The sequence below is a fragment of the Pleuronectes platessa genome, chromosome 21, assembly GCF_947347685.1.
Source record: "Pleuronectes platessa chromosome 21, fPlePla1.1, whole genome shotgun sequence".
NCBI lineage: Eukaryota > Metazoa > Chordata > Actinopteri > Pleuronectiformes > Pleuronectidae > Pleuronectes > Pleuronectes platessa.
This window is the reverse complement of record NC_070646.1, coordinates 4312075-4339081: the sequence shown is the minus strand read 5'-3', so window position 1 is coordinate 4339081 and position 27007 is coordinate 4312075. Positions and strand designations below refer to the sequence as shown.

At 44.3% G+C, this 27007-nt stretch overlaps 2 protein-coding genes across 4 annotated transcripts; one reads left to right on the top strand and one right to left on the bottom strand.

Moving 5' to 3' along the window:
- Nucleotides 1-818: 818 nt before the first annotated feature.
- LOC128427251 (uncharacterized) lies at nt 819-9758 on the top strand. The gene is made up of 24 exons (XM_053414343.1): nt 819-910; nt 1013-1281; nt 1378-1523; nt 1612-1960; nt 2219-2381; nt 2485-2765; nt 2865-2995; nt 3042-3402; nt 3691-3853; nt 3957-4225; nt 4322-4467; nt 4556-4904; nt 5163-5325; nt 5429-5709; nt 5809-5939; nt 5986-6346; nt 6635-6797; nt 6901-7169; nt 7266-7411; nt 7500-7818; nt 8003-8174; nt 8264-8529; nt 8961-9070; nt 9190-9758. The coding sequence occupies exons 1-24, from the start codon at nt 834-836 to the stop codon at nt 9445-9447; spliced, it is 5343 nt and encodes a 1780-aa protein (XP_053270318.1). The 5' UTR covers nt 819-833; the 3' UTR covers nt 9448-9758.
- Nucleotides 9540-26464, bottom strand: LOC128426282 (integrin alpha-M). Of its 3 annotated transcripts, none has more exons than XM_053413093.1 (30): nt 26171-26464; nt 25195-25297; nt 24978-25072; nt 24796-24866; nt 24476-24589; nt 24019-24159; nt 17939-18084; nt 17200-17350; nt 16660-16810; nt 16380-16453; nt 15617-15737; nt 15120-15253; nt 14884-15030; nt 14580-14792; nt 14004-14137; nt 13739-13881; nt 13476-13630; nt 13230-13355; nt 13024-13097; nt 12698-12839; nt 12042-12140; nt 11881-11960; nt 11709-11795; nt 11537-11606; nt 11146-11244; nt 10947-11027; nt 10758-10868; nt 10490-10603; nt 10298-10408; nt 9540-10084 (listed from the first exon to the last, which is right to left on the bottom strand). In XM_053413093.1, the coding sequence occupies exons 1-30, from the start codon at nt 26229-26231 to the stop codon at nt 9980-9982; spliced, it is 3453 nt and encodes a 1150-aa protein (XP_053269068.1). In that variant the 5' UTR covers nt 26232-26464; the 3' UTR covers nt 9540-9979. The 3 variants fall into 3 exon arrangements, with proteins under 3 accessions (XP_053269068.1, XP_053269069.1, XP_053269070.1); XM_053413094.1 differs by having other exon boundaries at nt 24019-24146; nt 24475-24589; nt 26171-26462; XM_053413095.1 differs by lacking the exon at nt 11709-11795 and having other exon boundaries at nt 26171-26463.
- Between the last annotated feature and the right edge of the window lie 543 nt (nt 26465-27007).

Genomic DNA, 27007 nt, shown 5'->3' with positions numbered 1-27007 from the left:
AAGCAGAGTCTCAAACTCAACTTGAAGCCGAAATGGAATCTTGAGATGGTAAAAGTCCTCATTACTTTAAAAAGTGTTTGCGTTACATTTTTTAATTAAATCAAATTCACCCAAGTAATTTTATTAACTCAAACTAGCATGATGTAAAACACTGGGGTAGGGGCTGTATATTACTTACATCCTAAATTATGAAAGTATGAAACAAAGTCTATAATTTTAGTCTATTTCAAGAATCTTCAGTAAAGTGCAAATGTAAATTGTTATATTCTTTGTTAACGTTTTATTTGATCCATAAATTGAGATGACTGAATACATTCAAATTAAAATACTTTTGGCTGTATTGGCCTAAAGAAAAGGACAACCTTTAGATTTTTTTAATTTGTTGATTTATCGTCAATGAGTTACTCTTATTAGAATAAGTGCTTGATGAAACATAAATACCAGTAATAAAGCCAATACAGTAAGTAATTAATAAATTAAATGTGCAAACCAAAAAGGTGTATAATGGTTAAAATAAATTCCAGAGGAGAACTGTCTTTTTAACAATAGGGAATTGTATCTATAGTTGAGCTTATATTTTACGAAACATCACATATATCTGTGATTAACCAATTTGTTTTGTCGTCTCTAGAGTTACATGCTCAGCTGGATGGTAAGATCAGAATTTTTTTTAATCTTAACATGATTCCAATCATCCTGGAAATTAAAAAGATAACAGGAATAATTTTGGAATTTTCTTCTTTCCAGTATGTGGCATCACTCCCCTGAACACCAGGATAGTTGGAGGAGAAGATGCTCCACCTGGAAGTTGGCCTTGGCAGATTAGTCTGCAGATGTTTGGCGGCCATTTTTGTGGTGGCTCCCTCATTAACAGAGAGTGGGTGATGACTGCTGCTCACTGCTTCTCCAGGTGGGTAACTAGTCTATAATAGAGGATGCATTTGTGTGTGTTCCAGTCTGTGGTTCCGCTGTGATTTTCTTCTTAATACTGACCCTTATTTCTATTTTTCAGCACAAGTACGTCGGGCTTGAAAGTTTCTCTCGGCCGTCAGAACCTGCAGGGCACGAACCCAAACGAAGAGTCTAGAAGTGTTGCCACAATCATTTTGCATCCAAACTATGACAGCGACAGCAGCAACAACGACATTGCTCTACTCAGACTCTCGTCACCAGTGAATCTCACTGACTACATCCGACCTGTGTGTCTGTCAGCCAGTGACAGTGTGTTCAACAGCGGTACAGATAGCTGGGTCACTGGCTGGGGCAACGTCAAGGAGGGAGGTGAGTCTGCTTGTTGCTGACAAAGAGTGTTGTCTAAGTGTTATATTAACTGTAGGTGGATGTATGAATTGTGTCTCTTTCTTGTTGGCCTCTCAGTGTCATTATCGTTCCCTGAAACTCTACAAGAAGTGGAGGTTCCAGTTTTGGGCAACAGACAGTGTAACTGTCTCAATGGAGTCGGTACAATCACAGACGACATGATTTGTGCTGGTGTTCTGGCAGGAGGCAAAGACTCATGTCAGGTGAGCCTCTTTTATTGATTTGTAACTTGTCGGTCAGTGTGTTGAGGACTTTGTGAAATCCTCAGTCGTGTCCTCATTTTGTCCTCAGGGAGACTCAGGAGGTCCAATGGTGAACAAACAGGGCTCCGTCTGGGTCCAGTCTGGAGTGGTTAGTTTTGGTCTTGGTTGTGCTCGGCCCAATCTGCCAGGAGTTTACTCCAGAGTGTCCCGTTACCAGTCCTGGATCAACTCCATCATCCGCTCTGATAGGCCCGGATTCGTCAAGTTCACCTCCAGTGGACTGGATGCTGACAGCAGCTACACCTGTCCTGGTCTCCCACCTCCTCTTATTACAACCACCGCTGCTACTGGTCTTGCTACTGAAGGACCAGAAGCTACAACCACCAAAGCAGTGTCTCAAACCACGAGTCCCGACCTGACCATGTCAAGTGCTAAATGTAAGTATTCTCACTGCCAACTTTTCCTAAGTTGGTCATTCTATTATGTCTCTGCTCCGGCAACAGGTGGTGAAACTGCACTGGTCAGTGGAGGCATACATCTACAGTGCAGTAATTAGGTTATCATCTAAACAAATACTCTGTTTATCTTGTTGGTACTTCTTTCAGTAGCATGTACTTTCATGAAACTCTCTGAATTTATTCTATGGGTCAGTCACGTTAGTTTGAGCTCCACATTCTTTGCTCTGTTGTTTGCAGTATGTGGCATGACTCCCCTGAGCACCAAGATAGTTGGAGGAGAAGATGCTCCACCTGGAAGTTGGCCTTGGCAGATTAGTCTGCAGATGTTTGGCGGCCATTTTTGTGGTGGCTCCCTCATTAACAGAGAGTGGGTGATGACTGCTGCTCACTGCTTCTCCAGGTGGGTAACTAGTCTATAATAGAGGATGCATTTGTGTGTGTTCCAGTCCGTGGTTCCGCTGTGATTTGCTTCTTAATACTGACCCTTATTTCTATTATTTTAGCACAAGTACGTCGGGCTTGAAAGTTTCTCTCGGCCGTCACAACCTGCAGGGCACAAACCCAAACGAAGAGTCTAGAAGTGTTGCCACAATCATTTTGCATCCAAACTATGACAGCGACAGCAGCAACAACGACATTGCTCTACTCAGACTCTCGTCACCAGTGAAATTCAGTGACTACATCAGACCTGTGTGTCTGTCAGCCAGTGACAGTGTGTTCAACAGCGGTACAGATAGCTGGGTCACTGGCTGGGGCAACGTCAAGGAGGGAGGTGAGTCTGCTTGTTGCTGACAAAGAGTGTTGTCTAAGTGTTATATTAACTGTAGGTGGATGTATGAATTGTGTCTCTTTCTTGTTGGCCTCTCAGTGTCATTATCGTTCCCTGAAACTCTACAAGAAGTGGAGGTTCCAGTTTTGGGCAACAGACAGTGTAACTGTCTCAATGGAGTCGGTACAATCACAGACGACATGATTTGTGCTGGTTTTCTGGCAGGAGGCAAAGACTCATGTCAGGTGAGCCTCTTTTATTGATTTGTAACTTGTCGGTCAGTGTGTTGAGGACTTTGTGAAATCCTCAGTCGTGTCCTCATTTTGTCCTCAGGGAGACTCAGGAGGTCCAATGGTGAACAAACAGGGCTCCGTCTGGGTCCAGTCTGGAGTGGTTAGTTTTGGTCTTGGTTGTGCTCGGCCCAATCTGCCAGGAGTTTACTCCAGAGTGTCCCGTTACCAGTCCTGGATCAACTCCATCATCCGCTCTGATAGGCCCGGATTTGTCAAGTTCACCTCCAGTGGACTGGATGCTGACAGCAGCTACACCTGTCCTGGTCTCCCACCTCCTCTTATTACAACCACCGCTGCTACTGGTCTTGCTACTGAAGGACCAGAAGCTACAACCACCAAAGCAGTGTCTCAAACCACGAGTCCCGACCTGACCAATTCAAGTGCTAAATGTAAGTATTCTCACTGCCACCTTTTCCTAAGTTGGTCATTCTATTATGTCTCTGCTCCGGCAACAGGTGGTGAAACTGCACTGGTCAGTGGAGGCATACATCTACAGTGCAGTAATTAGGTTATCATCTAAACAAATACTCTGTTTATCTTGTTGGTACTTCTTTCAGTAGCATGTACTTTCATGAAACTCTCTGAATTTATTCTATGGGTCAGTCACGTTAGTTTGAGCTCCACATTCTTTGCTCTGTTGTTTGCAGTGTGTGGCATGACTCCCCTGAGCACCAAGATAGTTGGAGGAGAAGATGCTCCACCTGGAAGTTGGCCTTGGCAGATTAGTCTGCAGATGTTTGGCGGCCATTTTTGTGGTGGCTCCCTCATTAACAGAGAGTGGGTGATGACTGCTGCTCACTGCTTCTCCAGGTGGGTAACTAGTCTATAATAGAGGATGCATTTGTGTGTGTTCCAGTCCGTGGTTCCGCTGTGATTTTCTTCTTAATACTGACCCTTATTTCTATTATTTTAGCACAAGTACGTCGGGCTTGAAAGTTTCTCTCGGCCGTCAGAACCTGCAGGGCACAAACCCAAACGAAGAGTCTAGAAGTGTTGCCACAATCATTTTGCATCCAAACTATGACAGCGACAGCAGCAACAACGACATTGCTCTACTCAGACTCTCGTCACCAGTGAAATTCAGTGACTACATCAGACCTGTGTGTCTGTCAGCCAGTGACAGTGTGTTCAACAGCGGTACAGATAGCTGGGTCACTGGCTGGGGCAACGTCAAGGAGGGAGGTGAGTCTGCTTGTTGCTGACAAAGAGTGTTGTCTAAGTGTTATATTAACTGTAGGTGGATGTATGAATTGTGTCTCTTTCTTGTTGGCCTCTCAGTGTCATTATCGTTCCCTGAAACTCTACAAGAAGTGGAGGTTCCAGTTTTGGGCAACAGACAGTGTAACTGTCTCAATGGAGTCGGTACAATCACAGACGACATGATTTGTGCTGGTGTTCTGGCAGGAGGCAAAGACTCATGTCAGGTGAGCCTCTTTTATTGATTTGTAACTTGTCGGTCAGTGTGTTGAGGACTTTGTGAAATCCTCAGTCGTGTCCTCATTTTGTCCTCAGGGAGACTCAGGAGGTCCAATGGTGAACAAACAGGGCTCCGTCTGGGTCCAGTCTGGAGTGGTTAGTTTTGGTCTTGGTTGTGCTCGGCCCAATCTGCCAGGAGTTTACTCCAGAGTGTCCCGTTACCAGTCCTGGATCAACTCCATCATCCGCTCTGATAGGCCCGGATTTGTCAAGTTCACCTCCAGTGGACTGGATGCTGACAGCAGCTACACCTGTCCTGGTCTCCCACCTCCTCTTATTACAACCACCGCTGCTACTGGTCTTGCTACTGAAGGACCAGAAGCTACAACCACCAAAGCAGTGTCTCAAACCACGAGTCCCGACCTGACCATGTCAAGTGCTAAATGTAAGTATTCTCACTGCCAACTTTTCCTAAGTTGGTCATTCTATTATGTCTCTGCTCCGGCAACAGGTGGTGAAACTGCACTGGTCAGTGGAGGCATACATCTACAGTGCAGTAATTAGGTTATCATCTAAACAAATACTCTGTTTATCTTGTTGGTACTTCTTTCAGTAGCATGTACTTTCATGAAACTCTCTGAATTTATTCTATGGGTCAGTCACGTTAGTTTGAGCTCCACATTCTTTGCTCTGTTGTTTGCAGTGTGTGGCATGACTCCCCTGAGCACCAAGATAGTTGGAGGAGAAGATGCTCCACCTGGAAGTTGGCCTTGGCAGATTAGTCTGCAGATGTTTGGCGGCCATTTTTGTGGTGGCTCCCTCATTAACAGAGAGTGGGTGATGACTGCTGCTCACTGCTTCTCCAGGTGGGTAACTAGTCTATAATAGAGGATGCATTTGTGTGTGTTCCAGTCCGTGGTTCCGCTGTGATTTGCTTCTTAATACTGACCCTTATTTCTATTATTTTAGCACAAGTACGTCGGGCTTGAAAGTTTCTCTCGGCCGTCACAACCTGCAGGGCACAAACCCAAACGAAGAGTCTAGAAGTGTTGCCACAATCATTTTGCATCCAAACTATGACAGCGACAGCAGCAACAACGACATTGCTCTACTCAGACTCTCGTCACCAGTGAAATTCAGTGACTACATCAGACCTGTGTGTCTGTCAGCCAGTGACAGTGTGTTCAACAGCGGTACAGATAGCTGGGTCACTGGCTGGGGCAACGTCAAGGAGGGAGGTGAGTCTGCTTGTTGCTGACAAAGAGTGTTGTCTAAGTGTTATATTAACTGTAGGTGGATGTATGAATTGTGTCTCTTTCTTGTTGGCCTCTCAGTGTCATTATCGTTCCCTGAAACTCTACAAGAAGTGGAGGTTCCAGTTTTGGGCAACAGACAGTGTAACTGTCTCAATGGAGTCGGTACAATCACAGACGACATGATTTGTGCTGGTTTTCTGGCAGGAGGCAAAGACTCATGTCAGGTGAGCCTCTTTTATTGATTTGTAACTTGTCGGTCAGTGTGTTGAGGACTTTGTGAAATCCTCAGTCGTGTCCTCATTTTGTCCTCAGGGAGACTCAGGAGGTCCAATGGTGAACAAACAGGGCTCCGTCTGGGTCCAGTCTGGAGTGGTTAGTTTTGGTCTTGGTTGTGCTCGGCCCAATCTGCCAGGAGTTTACTCCAGAGTGTCCCGTTACCAGTCCTGGATCAACTCCATCATCCGCTCTGATAGGCCCGGATTCGTCAAGTTCACCTCCAGTGGACTGGATGCTGACAGCAGCTACACCTGTCCTGGTCTCCCACCTCCTCTTATTACAACCACCGCTGCTACTGGTCTTGCTACTGAAGGACCAGAAGCTACAACCACCAAAGCAGTGTCTCAAACCACGAGTCCCGACCTGACCATGTCAACTGCTAAATGTAAGTATTCTCACTGCCACCTTTTCCTAAGTTGGTCATTCTATTATGTCTCTGCTCCGGCAACAGGTGGTGAAACTGCACTGGTCAGTGGAGGCATACATCTACAGTGCAGTAATTAGGTTATCATCTAAACAAATACTCTGTTTATCTTGTTGGTACTTCTTTCAGTAGCATGTACTTTCATGAAACTCTCTGAATTTATTCTATGGGTCAGTCACGTTAGTTTGAGCTCCACATTCTTTGCTCTGTTGTTTGCAGTGTGTGGCATGACTCCCCTGAGCACCAAGATAGTTGGAGGAGAAGATGCTCCACCTGGAAGTTGGCCTTGGCAGATTAGTCTGCAGATGTTTGGCGGCCATTTTTGTGGTGGCTCCCTCATTAACAGAGAGTGGGTGATGACTGCTGCTCACTGCTTCTCCAGGTGGGTAACTAGTCTATAATAGAGGATGCATTTGTGTGTGTTCCAGTCTGTGGTTCCGCTGTGATTTTCTTCTTAATACTGACCCTTATTTCTATTATTTTAGCACAAGTACGTCGGGCTTGAAAGTTTCTCTCGGCCGTCAGAACCTGCAGGGCACAAACCCAAACGAAGAGTCTAGAAGTGTTGCCACAATCATTTTGCATCCAAACTATGACAGCGACAGCAGCAACAACGACATTGCTCTACTCAGACTCTCGTCACCAGTGAAATTCAGTGACTACATCAGACCTGTGTGTCTGTCAGCCAGTGACAGTGTGTTCAACAGCGGTACAGATAGCTGGGTCACTGGCTGGGGCAACGTCAAGGAGGGAGGTGAGTCTGTTTGTTGCTGACAAAGAGTGTTGTCTAAGTGTTATATTAACTGTAGGTGGATGTATGAATTGTGTCTCTTTCTTGTTGGCCTCTCAGTGTCATTATCGTTCCCTGAAACTCTACAAGAAGTGGAGGTTCCAGTTTTGGGCAACAGACAGTGTAACTGTCTCAATGGAGTCGGTACAATCACAGACGACATGATTTGTGCTGGTGTTCTGGCAGGAGGCAAAGACTCATGTCAGGTGAGCCTCTTTTATTGATTTGTAACTTGTCGGTCAGTGTGTTGAGGACTTTGTGAAATCCTCAGTCGTGTCCTCATTTTGTCCTCAGGGAGACTCAGGAGGTCCAATGGTGAACAAACAGGGCTCCGTCTGGGTCCAGTCTGGAGTGGTTAGTTTTGGTTTTGGTTGTGCTCGGCCCAATCTGCCAGGAGTTTACTCCAGAGTGTCCCGTTACCAGTCCTGGATCAACTCCATCATCCGCTCTGATAGGCCCGGATTCGTCAAGTTCACCTCCAGTGGACTGGATGCTGACAGCAGCTACACCTGTCCTGGTCTCCCATCTCCTCTTATTACAACCACTGCTGCTACTGGTCCTGCTACTGAAGGACCAGAAGCTACAACCACCCAAGCAGTGTCTCAAACCACAAGTCCCGATTTGACCATGTCAAGTGCTTCCACAACATCTGCATCTACAACAAAGCCAAGTACCTTAGTGACTCCTACAAGTGAGTGTCCTGCTTAATGTCTTATGAATTATAACCTCACACTTCTTGTTTAACCTATCTACAAGTTAATTCTGATTCTCTTAATTCATCAATTTCTACCATGAAGGACCAGTGTGTGGCAAAGCTACCTTAAACAGTCGTGCTGTAGGCGACAGCAGTGTTGTTCTTGGAGGAATGTGGCCCTGGATGGTGAGCCTCCACAAAAACGGGGTCTTTACATGTGGAGGAACCCTCATCGCTGATATGTTTGTCCTCACCTCCGGCCAGTGCTTCTCCACGTAAGAATAAAATTAACTTATTTTGATTATTTACAAAGATTTTCCATTGGACATGACTTTCTGAAGATGTGTTTTTATACTCCTTACAGCTCCAGTCCAAATGTTCTTGAGTGGAGAGTGTTTCTTGGCCAGCGACTTGTGGGCAGTTCTGAAGAGTTTGAGATGTCTGTTGGTGTTGTGAAGATTATCCTGAGTAAATTTACAGGATTTAACATTGCTGTACTACAGCTGGAGAAACCAGTCAGCTACACAGATTATATCCAGCCTGTGTGTCTGGATAGCAACAATGACAGATCCTTCCCCGTTGGTAGTCAATGCTGGCTGCCAGGCTGGGGGATGGGCAGTAAGAATGGAGGTGAGGATCCTTCAAGCTATGTGACCCTGCTCAGACTTGATATTAAAATCCATCCTGCGTTATCCAATCACAAGTGGTCAGCACGCACCCAAATGCATCCTGAGGTCTGATCAGGCAGACCAGGTCATGAGGTGGTCTTGGATGCATGGGGCCTCATTATTTTTGCTGTGTGAGGACAAATGCGCGTTTTGTCGAGACGCGTCACACAAGTGCATTGACAGAAAGCATGAATGTAAAAGCATGAGTATAAAAGCCTCAGAACGAATGCTAAAGCACTTGTGATCAGTCTTCTCAGAATGGATTATAACACCAGGTCTGAATAGGGCCTGGTTTTAATGGGATTTTAAGTTTTAACTAAACATGAGTCAGGCTTCATGATGTGTAAGACATAGACTGATAATTCACAAAAACTGTATTCTTGTGTTTTTAAGGTGCTGACAAAGCTGGCTCAAGTCTGAGAGACCTTGAAACTCAAGTGGTAAACTGTGGGAGTGTTTCTGATTCGGACAACATTTGCACTTATGCCGTAAACCTTCAAGAGGTAAAAACTCAAAGTTTCCCTTTCACCTGAGTTTCTGAAATCGAATTGCTTTTCTCATCAGGGAAGAAGGTTTCAGATCAGGACCTGACTGATGTCGAATTCTCTTTTTCTCTTTGCAGGGGGATCAGGGCAGCCCTTTGCTTTGTAAATCAGACTCCTCTTGGTTCCAGGCGGCCGTTGTCACAATGAGTGGGAATAAATCTGTGCGGGCAGATATTCAGTCATTTGCCAAAACCTCAAGATTCGGGTCATTCTTAAAGGAGACAGTTGGTGATTTGCCATCTCCTGAAACGTCCCCAATAGCAAATGCAGCAGAAAAAGCCTTTTCCTTGTTCTTTAGTTTTGCTGTTGTTATTACCTCCATGTTCCTGTTGTAATGATGTGGTATTTGTTGAAGCTGCGTGAAATAGTCCAATACTGTAAATGCACTTACAAAACTCAGGTCGAACAAAAGAGAATACACCATGAGGCACTTCCAATCAACAGTTTATATATCTAACAAAAGGTATTTTACTGTAAGAAATCTGTAGACAAATTGTACTGCAAAAGGCAAATCTTTTGAAATGTGTTAATCCATCTGAATGAAGTAGAGTGTTTATTCTCTGTTCCATCAAACCTTGTCTATTTTCTTTGATTCACATAATAAAAGTCAAATCGAAGCTTGAAATAAATATTAATGAAGCATGAAACAAAAGTTTTTTCACATTCATTCCAGTTTAGCAAGAGAAGCTGCTCCTAAGCATATTTTATTGTAACAGTTTTCATGATAAGCAGAAGCCAGCAGATCCAAGTGTATTGTGTTTTTCTCACTTCCACCTAAAGAACACAAGGCAGGAATAATAAACCAATTGGGGCGGCTTGATAGCATGTAAGAGGACTGTTGGGGCTTAGCAGTGGTATATGTGCCAATTATGTTTGCTGTTCTGGTATGGCTGAAGCTTCATCCGCCCCTGGTTCTGCTGCTGCTTCTGCCTCATTCATCATTTCTTTGTATTTACTCTTGAAAAATCCAGCCTGAGAGAAGAAAAGAAAGAAAGTGACATTAAAACACTCCGATCCTGCATTAAAGGTGCTTCATACATGAAAGGAAAGAAGAGAATAACTGCTGAATAGTTAAAAAATGAAAGGATAGTGTTCATTTACTTTTATTGGGGGTGGAACACCGTTCATTGACTCCATAAGGCTGTATAATAAACTAAAATAATGTATATATTTCGTGAGCCTCACCTTATACAGGCCAGCAGTGAGTAAAGCCAGCAGAGCTAACCCTCCCAACAATCCCCCGACGATTTCTTTGATGAAATCTGGTTGTGGATAGACTTCAACCTCGGCTTCAATCTGAGACATGAAATGACATGAAGGTGGATCAAAATCAAGGTTATTTGAAAGACAAGTAAAATAAATAGAATGTGGAATCACCTTGTGAATCGGAGGCTTGTTATTAGACCCTGTAGAAAAGAAGATGTACTGGTTTGTGTCGTACTCCAGAGTAGCCGTGCTGGTCAAGAGGAATTTTGCCGAGTCGAGTCCAATCTGTTTAGAAAATGAAAGACTTCGTGATGAGCACTGCCTTTGGTGACTTTCAATTTCTTTGGTAAATTACTGTAATTTTACCACTTTAGAATGAGCACCAGTTGTAAAATACTTCAAAATGCCTGTTACAATATGACACATGCACATCAGTTACCTGCTCTATCCATCCTGAACTGATGTTGGCAGAGATTTTGTACTTTTTACTCTCCAGTCGTCCCATGAACCTACTGCACCTGAACACTCCGCACCTGGCCACAGAGCAGTCCTGTGGGTGAGGAATAGACGACAGAAGTTGTAGTACAGTGTAAGTACTTGAATCCCCCATTGAAGATAGTTAACTCACCACTACATTATTCTTCTTTATCTTAGCAACAAAGTCTGTGACAGTATGGTCTTCGTCTGCGTCTCTTTGGCAGTCTGGAATCTGGAACAGAACAGGTTTGCTTCAGTTTAACAGACGACCAGATGTGGTTCTCATGTCCCTCCGGCTCTTCAGGCTGCAACAGCGACATGAGAGACTTTTCATGGATCAGTAACGTCACCTGCAAACTGCTCGAATCCAACCAGATGTCTTTATCACCGAGCTTGACTGGCACCTTGATCACCACCGTGAAGTTCAGCGCCCTGATGTTGTTTGTGACCTGTCAGAAGAGGAGAAAGGGAAAGGATCTATCTGAGGAGGCTGAGCAAGCATCACGATCAAGATGATGAACAAGTTATTAAACTCAGCCAAGATGATTCTGTTGCAATATTTTCTACATTTTCCTTATTTTCATGGATCTTGAAACTATACCAGGCATGTTTAGGGGGGTGACATTGATGAGCGTGTGTAATTTGGTGCAGATCTAGTTAAAACATTGAATTTAAATTTGGTTTGATAAGGGGAAAGCTGGTTCTCGGCGAAGGATATGATCATGTGAGGAGAAACTTTACCACAATTGACTGCTTGTGAGGTTTCAGCAAATCGTTCTTTCCAGATGTGAAGTTGTTGTAGCTGAGGGAGCTGAAACAGATGTTTTAATATCAGGTTATAGACTGTATGCTTTGAAAATATTAATATTTGAATGTGATTTCTTTGTCTAACGCAGGGGAAAAAACACCAAACCTTTCAATCGTGACAAAAATCCTGTAATTCAAGTCCAACCATTTCATTTGGTAAAGTTCACTTGAAGTGGAATGTTCCTGATTCTCACTAAAAGATAGAAATGAAATTAACTCTGCGAAATATGTATTAGTAATGTAATATGACTTATAAAGATTAATGACAGGCACAGTACCTGGAAGCATTTGCAGAGATAAAAATCTTCCTGTCAAATCGTCTGTTGCCTTCAATCCAATAGGAGACGGTGAACAAAGCCTTTAATGAAAGAGGGGTGAGATTGTCTCTGCGTTTTACTGCAGCAATGGGAAGAGATGCCTGTTTACAAATAACACAAACCTTAGTGTTGCTCTTGAAAATGGGGTTGTTAATAGTGCAGGTTGTCAATCCTCGCGATAAGCCATCTTCACTGTCCAAGGAGTTGCACTCGATTCTTCCCTTCATTAAAAGGCAATCAATGAAACAACATTATTGTGGGGGGAGCGGTAGACTGTATCTGTAAATCAGCAATGTGTCTCCACTTCCTCCCGTGAATGAGCCTTAAATATCCTGAGCCTAAAAGTAAGGGTGCTGCCATCTTGATATCTTGGCATAATTTTGAGAATAGTCAGTCTGCGCAGTAAAGATGTTTTTGTTGTTAATCAAGACCGATACTCATGGTCAAGAGTTCCATTATAACAGACCAGACGCTAATGATTTACGGCGAATTTTAGCTCAATGCTAGATATGTATACGTAAATTTGAGCCTTGTCCATATTATGCATTCATTTAATCTTTATTTCATTTTTGTGCACATCTTCTGAAGGTTTATGGATATTGGTAAAACAGACAAAATGGAGCAGTACCACCGGTAATCATAGGGGGCATTGTGAGGAGAGATTTGAAACTCTTGACTCGGTGCTGCCATCTAGTGGATGTACAGCTTAACAACCACACCAACGTAAACAACGCATTGGAAGTATGTCGGAGTTACAGTTAAACCAATGAGCCCTTACCTGCAAACCTGTGAACTTCCTGTAGGAGAGCCCAGCTGGGTACGTAAGTTTCACGTAGCTGTTGTAGGAGTCTTCTTCTCGGTTCTCCACTGATACGGTGATGTCCAACAGTTCATCAATGCCCACCTTCAACTCTGAGGAGCTGACAGAGAAAAGAGAAGGTGAAGGCATGGAAAACAATAAATATAATTGTCTCCTTTTGTGCTAGCAGCTAGCGACCCCCTCAGCTAGATGCTCACAGTCTACTATGCCAGACGTGTTCTTGCAGAGAAGAGAAATGTAACCTTGCCCACACCCTTAGGTTGGGCTTCACTTTTGGTTCTCACCTGTTGAAGTTGAAATCCACTTTCAGGTTATCTACACACTTGTTGTCAGTGCCACAGTTGATCTCGAATTTCAACTGTGGAAGAGAGCATGAAGAAAAACAATAACAATGACAAAAATTCATAAAAGTTCAAATTAAAGCTGTTCACTTACTCACTCTGTTCAGTTAAATCAACATTTATTGCAAGTTTGTTTAAAGGTCACTTACAGAATGGTAGGTGGTGGTTTGAGCCTGCTGGGCAAGACTTGGTTTAAGGTTTGTTTTAGAGGGAATACCGTCAAAGGTGAATCTGAGCTCATTTCTAAGTACATTGAGAGCATCCTGAGGACAAGCCTGCGAGAGGAGGGCACAGTTGGGAAATACTGTTAGTTTGAACTCAGTGAGTTTGTTTGTTTTTGTTTTTCAGACGGAAACCTCTTTGGGTTGTGATATAATCTGATGCCAACAACTCACCTTAATAAAGAATTCCACTTGGAAGCAGTTTGGCCTTTGTAAGTCAACTTCAATTGACCCGGTCGTCTCTCGTTGTTTGTCGTTGATGTAAGCTCTGTTGTTTGGGACCTTGCAGGTGGCATCCAGTGTTAAAGTATAATTGATCTTTGCTCCAGCTGGAATGAATGACGGTTAAATCAACATGTTACTCATGTACAGGGAAATGTATTTGAACTGATAGACAGTGGCTCTGTGGTTCAAGAAAAGTGAGAGGAATGAGTAACCTGTGGAAACTGTAGAAAGTTTGGTCATGGTAAAGCAGATTTGAGCTGTGTTCTCCAGTGGGTTCTTGCAGACTGGGTTTTTTGTAGGGATCTGGTTTGGGTTGAACGACATCGTAGCCTCTACCATTACGACCGGCTGTGACCTGGAAATGGATAGAGCAGGAAAAAATGAGGACCACCACGTTTTCATAGCATCAAATCCAAAGCAAAAGTAGTATGTTAACAAGAACTGTAATAATAGCAGACTGTAGAATCTTGTACAAACCTGAGTAAGACAACTGTGCCCTTTGACCCCACTGCTAAGTCAGGCAGACTGTCGCCACTGCGGTCAAAAGACGAGTCACTGATTGACATACCGAAGAATCTAAGTTGTTGCCGGACTTCAGAGGCAGCAATTCTCTGTGGAATTTAAGTATTTGAGATAAAACATGTTAATCTATCTGAAAGAATAAGGCCTGACATACTGAATTTGTTACAGTCCCACTAAATTCCCCTTAAACTCTTCTTAGTTCTTCATAATAACATATTCAAAAGGTTTGACATGAAAGAATTCCCCTCACAGCCTTGAAACAACTTAACTCTGCACCTTATGGCCCGGTCCTGTATATCCCAACCCTCACAGCACCACCTGCAGGTGAAGAGCTTTTTTCAGCTGCTTGGTCCCACTCACAAGTTGACTTTCTTAGGTTTGTGACATCACAAACCCTGGCTGTATCCATATTCTGCAGCTTTATGGTGGAAAAAACTCTTGTATTGGATCATGTCAAACCCTGACATATGAATATGTTTTTATGATTTTCACCCTAGCGGGACATTGATTTTTTTTTTTTTGTCTACTCACCTGTGAGTAAGTCGAACTGACTCTTCTTCCTCCTTCGCCGTGGAATATGTAGATGCTGCCTTGACCACCATTCTCCAGAGGTGCACCGACTGCCACCTCCCTGAGGTTATCTGCGTTGAGATCAGGCAGCACAGCGAGAGAAGAGCCAAACCTCGCCTGGTCGGACTCAACCCCTCTCAGCACTAGCGGAGATTCGAAGTGACATTCGACCCTCTGTTCAAAATATATGGAGTAGAGTCAACGTTTTCCTGGATGTTAAGATTTTTTTTTTTATTTAATGGCACTAGAAGAAATAGTCACTTACCGAACGAGCTAAACCGCAAACGTACACTCTTCCCTCTCTATCAGCTTCCTTGTACATCGGGGCAGATATGAGGATTAGGTCAGTGTATCCGTCAGCGTTCACATCCATGGCTCGAACCTCTGCCCCAAAATATTCACCAGTCTGAAACTGTTTAAGAAGCAAGAAGAAAACAATACTATTTAATCCAGATCTATGTACACGTTGATCGTCTATATATCTGATCAGAAACCACGCACCTGCCATGGAAAGGGATCAATCTTTTGATTGATCTGTCCACGAACTGCCATCACAAGTCCTCTGTGTTTATATCTCGGAGCGCCAACAATTGTCAATTGGCCTTCTCTGGTTCTTGCGATAGTCATGGAGTAACCTGAAATTTAAAAGTCAAAGCAAATCAAATCAAAACATCCAAAGCTTTAGCTACACTTGACAAAAGAGTCATTTATAACAACTGATTAACTTTAGTAGTGAGTGTAGTGTTTTTCTTTTCTATGAAGGGTTTCTAATTTACCTTTAAATGTAACTTTGGTGATTTTTTTGAGCTTCATGTTTGACATGTGAACATGTTTTACTCACATGACTCTTGCATGTACAGTACTTTCTGACTCCTTGTTCTTCATTTGCCTTTTTACCTCCCTGTGCTCAATTCGAGTCGTTAGCGTGGGAGGGAGGGTTACAGTAGAAAAGTACTAATCACGTGTGTATTAGTTTGTTATTACTGTAAAATTCTTACCCAGGTAACTGTCTTGTTCCATGAACAAAGGTTCATATGAACTCAGCTTCTGGCCTGATAATGTGTATTCCATGTAGCCTCCTTTCCACTGGTTAGCGCCAACAGTTCCCATTTGAATTCCCTGTAATTCAGAAAACCACAATCAGCACATAAAAGCGAAAGTTAACTGCATTATAGCAGGGGTCTTCAACATTTTTCAAGCCAAGGACCCCCAAGCTGGTGGAGAGACGGAGCAAGGACCCCATACCATATATATTGTAAAAAAGTGTGTTTTATATTGAATAAAGTACCAAGTGCCATGTATAAACATAGCTACCCTGTTATTGTGCATTCAATACTAAACTATTAAAATATTACACAGTTTCATATATTCATGTTTTTAATTTAAACATGTGCAAGGTACAGGGTGGTCATGTCACTGCCTTTTATTTTTAACATACATGTAGAAGAGACAGTGAATCCTCAAGCCATCTGTGCATGGCACACATACTCTCACATAAGTGAGATGTCGGACCCTGATGGGTAGCACACAACTTATCTAACCCTGGATGAATGGAAGTTGTCAGGCAGAGGGTCATATCAGCCTCACAATATGTTGGATGCATGTTAATGTGTATTTAAGGACATTTACATTTTTTGGGGGGAAATTGGTTGGAAAATCAATAAAAAAATTAAAAAAATTGTCTCAAATTTTACGTCTCCCCTGCAGTATTTCCATGGACCCCCCTGTTGCTGATCTCTACGTGTCTTTGATTATTATTACCTTTGGCACATAAGCCACACTGAATCCCTCCTGAGCCATTTCCATTTTCAGTGTCTCTCCACTGGACTGAGATCCTGAAACAGCAAAAGAAATTAGTACTGAGCTGAATCCCACAGTTACATGCCCGCTATATTATAATATAATTATTATTTCGGTGTTGGAAAACATAACATAAGAACTGGATGTGCATCATGAAAGGAGCCCAATAGACAACATCAACGCTAATATTTGTCAACTGAGAATGTTAATTCAATGTTAAGCTGTTAGTTTACATCCGTACCCTCAATAGAGAAGATTTTGTCCTGCAAATTCTTCGTTATTGCAGCAAGTGCGTCAAAGCTCTCTACTCGAAACACGTGATCTGTCGAGAGCGAAGATGCAATGAGGTCCAGTTCCTGTTTCGCCCTTTTGGAAGAGAACGCATTCCCCACCTAGAGGCATGTTGAGAAAATAGTTTTAATGCTGTTCAAGTTTAGCTGAATTTTTTTACGCTTTCGTGGATAGTTTATCCACCTGCACTCATCACGAAACCAGAGTTAAAAAGTAATGTATTTATGTAAAAAAAAATTGATATTCACATAAATAGGTTTAAGGGATTTTTAAACCAATAAACTTTTTTCAGAATCAATTCTGAAAGCAGCATGAGAAGAGATGGTGTTGATGGGATGTGGTGAAGGATTGTAAACTTCTTATTTATGAAATTTCACTTACAATTCACAGGGTAGTATCATGTAACTGTATGTCTGGATGTATGGTAAAAAACTAAAACAAGGTTTTTTCTGTTAAACACATTTTGCTCATTGATGTTAACTGAACTTACCCCAATAGCAAATCGAACAATCTTTGCATTCTCAGCTAAGCGTATTGCATATGGCAAGTTTTGGCTGTCAGAAGATTCTCCATCAGTAATGACGATCAGGATCTTCTTCACGTTTGGTCTGGAACCTCCTGCTGATGTGAAAACATTTTGGCTGCCAAGACAAAAACAATATCATCTAAATACACTTTTGTCCAAATCTTTGATCAATAACATAACCTAACAATTTCATCTCTCGAGATCTGCATTTTATTTATGTTTGAAAATATGCTCATTATGCAACTGACTTAGTTTCCCTTATTTTGGCTTTACCAGTTATCCAATAATATAACCAATAGCAATATAACTAATGTTCAGTCACTTTATTGCTTATACATTGTGCACAGTGAGGAGGTTTAACACATACGTTGTAAAATGTTTTGTTATCAAGTTTGTTTAAAACCACAACCCTCTCTACCACAACCCTCTCTAAGGAGCGAAAAACTGCTTTTACTCTCAATGTGACATTTATTGTGATAATTATCGATATTGACGTGGAAAGTTTGGTTTCACTTTGGGTCGTATTGTCCAGACCTATTTTTACGTCTAGCTCACTTTGGGGTTTGTCTCGTCCACTGCACGGGAGACAAACTACACACACAACACCACAAACTACACCCTCAAGAGTGTGTTAACTGCTCCTGTGTCAAAAATTAGACCACCATCATATACATTATCACATCAGGATCACATCAGCACTTACACCACATATCGGATGGCACCAGCTGTGTTAGTTGTGCTGCCTTTTTGTGTTATTCCATCGATTTTCGACTCCCATCGTCCAGATGAGAAAAAGTCACGAAAGTTCGATTCAACAGTGACATCATAAGAGAACTGGACAACAGCAAACTGCAAAGAGAGAAGAAGAAGAAGAAGAAGAAGAAGAAGACTTTTGACTTTTACATAACTTTATTTAAGAGACATTATCAAAAAAGCTCTTAATTACTCAAAATTTTTTTTTTTTTTTGGGAAAAGACAAGGGATGAAAACATTATATACACGCACACATCATAAACCAACCCTAAAAAGTTAAAACCAGAGACTGGTTCTCCCCCAGTGAGCATAGGACCTGTCCCACCCCCCACACAGCCCTGAAACCCTCCAAATTGCTAGTAAGTGTAAAATACGCATGTTCAATGCTCAGCCGAGCTGCCACAAACCCCCTCAAACAGCGCAGTGGATCTGTCCATCCTCCCCCAGCCATTTTGTTTTTTCTACTAATCCAGGTTGCCATCTTTGCATTAGAAAAAAGAAAATTCATTAAAACCATAGTATGTTTTTTCCTTGCTGTGTACTTGGGTCCAAACACAAAAAGTGGCAACGAGAAAACCTCTCCTAACCCCCCCACCCACTGCTGCAGCTGTTTAAACATTTCAGCTAACCTGGGACAGGACACCACTAAGTGCTCCAGGGTCTCAGGCAGTGAACAGAATGGACACCCCCCCTCAGTGCTTGGGTCCAGGTGAGCTCTGTATCTGTTTGTAGCTAGAGCTCCATGTATAATTCTCCACTGGATGTCTGCCATCCGTCTCTCCACCGGAGGTTTATACAGGACCCGCCAGCTGCCACTAGGGGAATAGTCTGAGCCAAAAACCTCAATCCATTTTGACTCCCTGACTCCTTCAAGAGAGCGACAGTTCAGGACCTTCACGCAGCTATGGTAGAGCTGTTTCCCTCCAGAGTTGTTGAAGGTGCCCAGTGCTGGAGTCCTGAGGGCTAGCAGTTGGCCGCTCTCTTCTGTCCACTCCCCCACTGCAGGACTCACCTTCAGGATAGGGAACACGTATTCCTGTGTTTTGGTCCACTGGTCCGCCTGACTTTTGTTCTGGGCGAAGGTCCGCAGAGCCTGGGGCAGTGCCTGCCACACCTCATCCACGAGGCTCCGCAGCATTCTGGTGGATCGAATTCCCGTCACCTCTGCCAGCCTCTCAAGTGACGTCCGGGTCAGGTGGCCCAGCTTCACTATTCCTGCCTCCCTGAACTTGTTTTTTACCGTTGTTGAAGTGGGTGTGGATGTCAGGACTGAAGTGACCAGGAAACCATTATCAAACAGTGGCTCCTCAAATAGCCACATCCCAGGCGCGGGGTCAGGAGGTCTCGTGAAGTTGAGTGTCCTCCAGGCATCTATCACAGAGGTGTAAAACTGCGTGAGTCCAGTTAGTTTGTGCTGCGGAGAGTTCAACAGGAACAGCTGTTTGTCATAACCAAGGCCCCCGGCTCTCCAGAGCAGCAGGCGTGCCACAGCCGACCAGCACCGTGTGGGGCCGTACAGGAGCCTCTGGGCTGCCTGCAGTCTGAAGGCAGCAGTCCTGGCGATGATGTCGGTTAGTCCATGGCCCCCCTCTGCCACAGGGAGGTACAGCACGGACGCCCGCACCCAGTGGTGACCCGACCAGAAGAAGTCGACCAGGAGCCTCTGTAGTTGCTCCATGAGTCCCGGTGGAGGAGTGAGCACATAGAGTCTGTGCCACAGGGACGCTGCAACCAGGTTATTGACTATCAGACTTCTTCCCCTGTAGGACAACTGGGGTAGCAACCATTTCCATTTAGACAACTTGACCTGCACCTTTCCCAGCACTCCCTCCCAGTTCTGCCTCTCTATCTCTTCACTGCCGATATGCAAGCCGAGGACTTTTAACCCTTTAATACCCCATGTCAGGTTCCCAGGGAGACGGGGTACTCTCCCTGCGTCCCACTGACCAATCACACAGGCTTCACTCTTACCCCAGTTAACTTTTGCCGATGAAGCCTTTGCATACAATGACAGACTGCCCTCTAATTCTTGTATGTCTGCCTGATCCTTGACAAAGATGTTCACATCATCCGCATAAGCTGATATTACTATTGGGGGGCTGTGAGCCAGCTCAGGCAGACGCAGGCCTTTCAGCCGAGTCCTGAGCCGACACAGGAGCGGTTCGATTGCCACACTGTAAAGTTGGCCTGAGATGGGGCATCCCTGCCTTATCCCTCTTTCAACTGGTACAGGTCTGCTCAGGCCTCCCCCCACCTTCAAAACACAACATGTATCATTATATAATAGTTTCACCCAGGACAGAAAATGCTCCCCAACACCGAAAGCCTGCAGTGTGGAAAACAGGAATGAACGATCGACACGATCAAATGCTTTTTCCTGGTCAATGGAAATAATGCCAATATTAATATTACACGTTGTACACAGATCAAAAATGTCTCTCATTAAAAACAAATTGTCTTGTATTGACCTACCTGGTACACAATAGGATTGGTCAGCACCAATAAACACTTCCATAAAAACCTTGAATCTATTTGCTAAAACCTTAGATAAAACTTTATAGTCACTACATAAAAGAGAGACGGGTCTCCAGTTTTTCAGCAGGGTCAGATCCCCTTTCTTCGGCAGGAGTGATATTACAGCTCGTCTGCAGGAGGCTGGAAGAAGCCCCTTCCCAAACGACTCCTTCAAGACATCCAGCAGATCCTGTCCCATAATGTTCCAGAAATGTTTTAAAAAATCTGCCGGTAAACCATCCAAACCTGGTGACTTGCCTGCAGCCATCTGCGAAACTGCAGTGGTCAGCTCCTCCAGAGTGATGTCCGAGCTCAGGATGTCCCTCTCACCTGGACTCAGCTGTGGGAGGTCCTGCAGCAACTCGGCCACAGCTTCAGCGTCACACTCCTCTGCCCCAAACAGGTCGGAATAAAACTCCACTGCGTGTCTCCTCATCTCGGCTGGTTCTGCTGTTATATTCCCATCCGGCAGCCGGAGACCCACCATCTGCTTCCCCTGGGCCACGGATCTCTCCAGATTAAAAAAGAAAGAAGTGGGTGCGTCTATGTCTTTTAATTTCTGGAACCGAGCTCGAACCAGAGCTCCTTTGGCCTTCTCCTGGAGAAAGGAGTTTAGTTGTTGTTTTTTAGTTTTTAATGTCTCCGTGTTGGTAGGTACACTTTCCAGCTCCTTTATGTCGGCCTCTAGCTGCTCCATTGCTCTTTTAATGTTCCCTGAAGAGTACGCAGTGTATTGCTGGCAGAACACCTTAATTTGACCCTTGCCAACCTCCCACCACTGACACAGGGAGGGAAACAACTCTTTCTTTGATTCCCAGTTGGCCCAGAACAGCTTAAAATTCCCACAGAAATTTAAATCCTTTAAAAGCTTAACATTAAAATGCCAGAAGGATCCAGGCTTTCTAACAGGAGATAAAAGTAGATCTACTAGAACTAAATGATGGTCTGTGAAGCCAACCGGGTGAATTTGACAGTTTGTCACACGGGTAATAAAAGGAGCGGATATGTAAAATCTGTCCAGCCGGGCACCATGGATCCTGCCGTCTGTTATCTTTATCCAGGTGTACTGCCTGGCCGAAGGATGTTGCCTCCTCCACGGGTCCACTAGATCTGCCTCCTTGACTGTCTGGCCCAGGAAAGAGGAGGACTGAGGATGGAGCTCCTGTCCTGTTCGGTCCAGATTGACATCCGTGCAGCAGTTCCAATCCCCCCCCATTACAATACATTCCCCTTGACCCACACTGCCCAACATGTTTTTTAATAATTTAAAAAGAGTAACCCGTTCAGGACCTTGGTTGTGTGCATACACGTTGATTAAATTAAAAATAATACTGTGTATTTCTACTCTTATAGTCAGAAACCTGCCTGCCACGCTCTCTGTGCTGGATAGAATTGTCATGTTTAAAGAGGGAGAAAATAACACAGCGACTCCTGCGCTCAGGTTAGAGCCATGGCTGAGTATGTGCTGCCCCCCCCACCATACTCCCCAGTCTGTCTCATTCAGGCAATCACTGTGTGTCTCCTGTAAAAAAAGGACATCCAGCTTTTTTACTTTAAAAAGTTCTGATACTAAAAACCTTTTCTGAGCACTTCTACCCCCGTTAATGTTTAATGAGGCTACCCGTAATGCCATGAGAGGATAAAAAATGCAGCTTAAAAAGACAAACAGGTACACACAGCAGAAAGAAAACACCCAGTGATGAATGGTCATGGTCAATTTTATTTACAACTTTTTCTTCTCTTTGACCGTATATTACATGGTAGACCTTTTTTAGCCGCAGTGACATGCTTCCTGAGCCTATACCTTCTTTTCTCATCCAGGACATCCGTCCCCACCACCTTCTGCAGTGTACTGACTGTCTGAATGAACTTTCCTACGTCTGGGAAGTACTCCCCTACTTCCACTGCTTTGCCAAATGATTCATCCAGAAACTCATTGACCTCTTTTAATGAATATAACTCTGCGCTTAGTGAGATGCTGTCAGCTAGAGACACATTATCAGATTCATAATCTTCCTCCACATCCATCTCACTAACCTGACTGTTGTTTACTTCAGCCTGTGGTTCTACCTGCTGTGCAGGACCACACTGCATCTCCTGTTGTTGCTCGGCAACAACCACCTTTTCTATTTCAACCTGTTTCTCACATCTCTTCTTCGACCTCACCGCAGCCACCGGCACTACCGGTACCACCGGAGCCGACCCGGGAGCCGCAGCCACCGGCACTACCGGTACCACCGGAGCCGACCCGGGAGCCGCAGCCACCGGAACCGCATCCGCGGCACCGGGAGCCGCCGCCCCCGGAACCGCATCCGCGGCACCGGGAGCCACCGGAACCGCATCCGCGGCACCGGGAGCCCCAGCCCCCGCAACCGCATCCGCGGCACCGGGAGCCGCAGCCACCGGAACCGCATCCGCGGCACCGGGAGCCGCAGCCACCGGAACCGCATCCGCGGCACCGGGAGCCGCCGCCCCCGGAACCGCAACCGCGGCACCGGGAGCCGCAGCAGCAGAACCAGTAGCCGCAGAGGACGCAGCAGCACCGACCGACCGGCCCCACGCAGGCCGAGTCACCCCAGCGCTGCCCTCCCCTCCTTCCGCTCCAGCGGCCCCCCCCGCCCGTCTCCCGTTCGGGCACGTCACCTTCTTGTGTCCCGCTTCTCCACACTGAAAACACTTCATGCTCCCCGAGCTCGCATAAACCATGTAGAACTGTTCCTCGTAGCGAACCCGGAAAGACACGTCTAGTGTCTGAGACTCATTCTCCAGAAACATGAAGGCTTGTCTCCTCAGAGACTGGACGTGCTTCAGCTTCGTGTCTCTGCACCCCAGAGCCACCGCGCGGAACCCACTCGCGAACTTCCCGAACCTCCTCAGCTCTCTCTCCAGAGCTTCATTGGGGATGAACGGGGGGACACCGGACACGGTGATCCGGGTGGAAGCTACCGCTAGCGGGGACACTTGAATGAACTCCTCCTCTAAAGTTAAACCGCTCTCAATTAGCTTAGTGACCGAGTCTGGATCTTTAAAAAAGATCACCAGCGCCTTGTTCATCCTGGAAGCGTAAGAGATGTTCTCATGTCCCACCTGCTCCCCCACAGCCAACAGCACCTGCTCCACCGTGGAGCTGAGCTGAGGCACCAGCCTGACGCCATGTCTCAGGGACATCGGCGGCGTCCCTGCGGACGCCATCCCCCCCACAGACACGGCAAACACACAGACAAACTACACTAAACGTACACAAACACTACACAACAATGAACATACAATAAACATACAGAAATCTGAATAAGTTTAAACGCACTTTCCTTCACCTCCTCTGTCTTCACAACTACACCTCCACCAACGAAGAAGAAGAAGAAGAAGAAGAAGAAGCAGAAGAAGAAGAAGAAGAATACACATTTTAACTTACAGTCATGGAGGCAGTGACAAACTGTAGAATTTGATCTTTCAGTGAATTCTCTGAGTGTCTGCAATAGTTTAAGTGGCAGTGGGAACATCGTCCTGGGAACATACCTGTGTATCTTCTCCCACAAACGGGCGTACCAGCGTTTTCACAAATGTCTTCATTGTTTTAAAATCTCCAGGGTTGACGCTGCCTGAACCATCCAAGAGAAAAGCAATATCTGCTTCGGTTCTGCACTCTGTCAAAGACACGGGCCAGAATCTGAATCATTCGTTAAAATCCACATAGCACATCTTTGACAAAAATCTATTTGATGTGTCCTTTGTCCTGTCTGTTAACATGGAGGAGGCAGGGTTTATGAGCTACACTGCAGACATCTAGTCCACTCCTCTGAACATCAGTTCTAACATCTAAGCAAACTGAGACTAATTGACTTAAACTGCTCTCATTTCAAATAAGATAAAAAAGAATCTAATAAAAAGCAAGAAAACATTTGTGACCAATAATAAATGTTCAGGAGGAAAAGTTTACCAAAAGTGTATCATGGTAAATGTTCACAAACTCACCTGGAGAGGACGGCGGCACCGCGGATCCAAACCGATTAAACTGGTCGATCTGGAAGCATGCGCCGCTGTACATGGTGATACTTTTGCAATCCTTTGGGATGGTTGGGCCACACGCCTGAAAAGAGACGAGATCAAATCAACCTGATTGAATTAGCGGACTATTTGATTCTGTAGTCGCTCCTTAAAACAACCGTTTTTCAAGCTGCAAGGCAATAAGAAAGTGATAAGAAGTGAACATATCAAATGTTTAATTGGACTTTTGATCGATCTCTATATTGATTTTAACTATGTTCTGGAAATCTGTGAAGTTTAACAACTCACCATAGTGTTTTGTGTGATGGGGTCATTCGTCATTGTCAAACCAAGGGACATGTTGACTGCAAATTCTGGCGCTGCATAGAAAACATTGAACACTTGTGTTACGAAGCTCATATGATACGAATGCTTGTTGTCACAATATCAGTTTTTCTGGTCTTTCTCTGGAGACGTTAACAGCCGCCTACCTGCAAATGGCAGACTTGTGCAGGTATCATTGCACTTGTATATTTTCCCCCTTCCCGATGGTGAATACTGTTCAAGGGGAGCGCTGATGAGCACGCTGAGGAAATAAAACCCAGAGAAATATGGAACAGAAGCAGTATCGTCTGCGCCGTGCAGCTGTTTTCTTCTATCAAGAAATGCCATATGTTATTGCAGCTGTTAGACGTGAGACTGACTTACTCTGACTGTCTTTGCACAACCTGGTAGCCAAACCCTGCGGCACCGTTTGTCCAGGTCTTCCAAGCAACGGGGTCGATATTGAAACATTGAGCCATATTCAACACTGAGAAACGAGAAATGATAAGATCAGAATCATACTTGCTGAAGTGTTATAACAACTGTAAAACTCATCAGAATTTTTGTCTCTATCTATAGACTCCATGTGCGCCATTCAGTTTGTTTTTGCTTTACAGTGGTGTGAACTGGGGGTTACCACATTGTCTGTTTGGATAACACCACTAGGGGGCACCAAAGCAGAGCCTTTCCAACTCTGGACTCACTATGTGCAGTGCCAGACAGACCTGGAGATGAGAAAATGCTCTTAAATCTTTATATTTTATCCCATCTTTTCATATTGGGAATAACAGAGGTGTAATGCAAATTTTTATTCAGGATGTCTGCCTCTAAAGACTGAGGAGTCAGGGGTGAACAATGTCTCCAGTCTCCTCTCTGCACAGGACGAGCAGGTATTGATAATAAATGGGAGGGTTGTTGATAGTTTAGCCTCTTCTCATGTGTTTCTGTGATTATTTTCCAGATTCTTGCCGACCTAATCTATTCATGCAGCATATGCACACAGGTCATTTAAATGATACATGCTGTTAAACAATCAAAATGAATCTAAATGGTCAAAACGAAGTATCTACCAGTATGAGCAGTTGAAATGGGATCAATACGGAGACTGGGTTCTGTCTGGGGTGTGCTCTATATTTTCAAAATGTTGTTATAATTGTTCGTTCATCCTGTAGCTCTGGTTAAACAAGGCAAATAAACTCATTTCTGCAGGAACACTCTAAATGTCAGAAAACAAAATAGATTACATTTTTACTGCCTCACAAATATATAGAAAAACGTTTTCTCCATATGTAAGGATGGTGTATATTATCTTCTTTTTTTTAAAAGACAGTTTAAGAAAAAAACCTGCAAGTTTTCTTACCTAAAATGAATACTGCAGCAGCAAATATCCCGGCCATTGTGTGATATCCTGTCGGGAACATGCATAAAGTGCGATGGTTTGCTCACATGAATGTATGTGGAAGTGAGAGAGCTGACTATTTCTACTACTGCTTGTGCAGAAATCTTGAAAGAACTCGTTAAAAGTTGAGATTAGAGGAACCTGAAGTAGGTGGGGTCACAATCCTTATCCCCTCGGTTTAATGTGGGCTATATAAGGAAGTTCAGTAAAGTTGGCAAGATATTCACATATTCAGACAATATGTCACCACTCCCAGGAAGAACAGGACGATTGTTATTATGATACCACGGCGGCCCTGAGAGCTCAACGCACATCCACTTAATAAAAAAACGTGCAAGTGGCCAAAACAGAAGCGAAGTAAGAAAACATCTTCATCAATTTCACAACACATTACAGAAACGCGCAGTAAATACAGAAATGCGCAGCAAACAGGGGAAACGACATCGGATGTGTTTCCAGGGGACTCCTAAAGGAGATGGACAAATCCGCTTGTTGTTGCTGTCGCAGTTTGGAGTTGTCAACAAATATCAAACTTTATTCCTGCAGATGTATCCTGTCAACCCTCTGAGAGACACTGGGCTTGATGCGATCTCAAATATCATGTTGACTTTAGAGCGCCTTGACTGCTCTGGTCTGTGCTGGAGACATGCCGTCTTCTCCTGTTAAACGGAATAAACAGCGCTAACAAGCAAGCCCCTGTTCGTGAGGCAGTGTGTTGTCCATATTGTGCAGGGGTAGGAAACCTTTACTATCAGAGAGACATTTTGTCCCCATCTCCCGAGCTCCGATGATCTCACT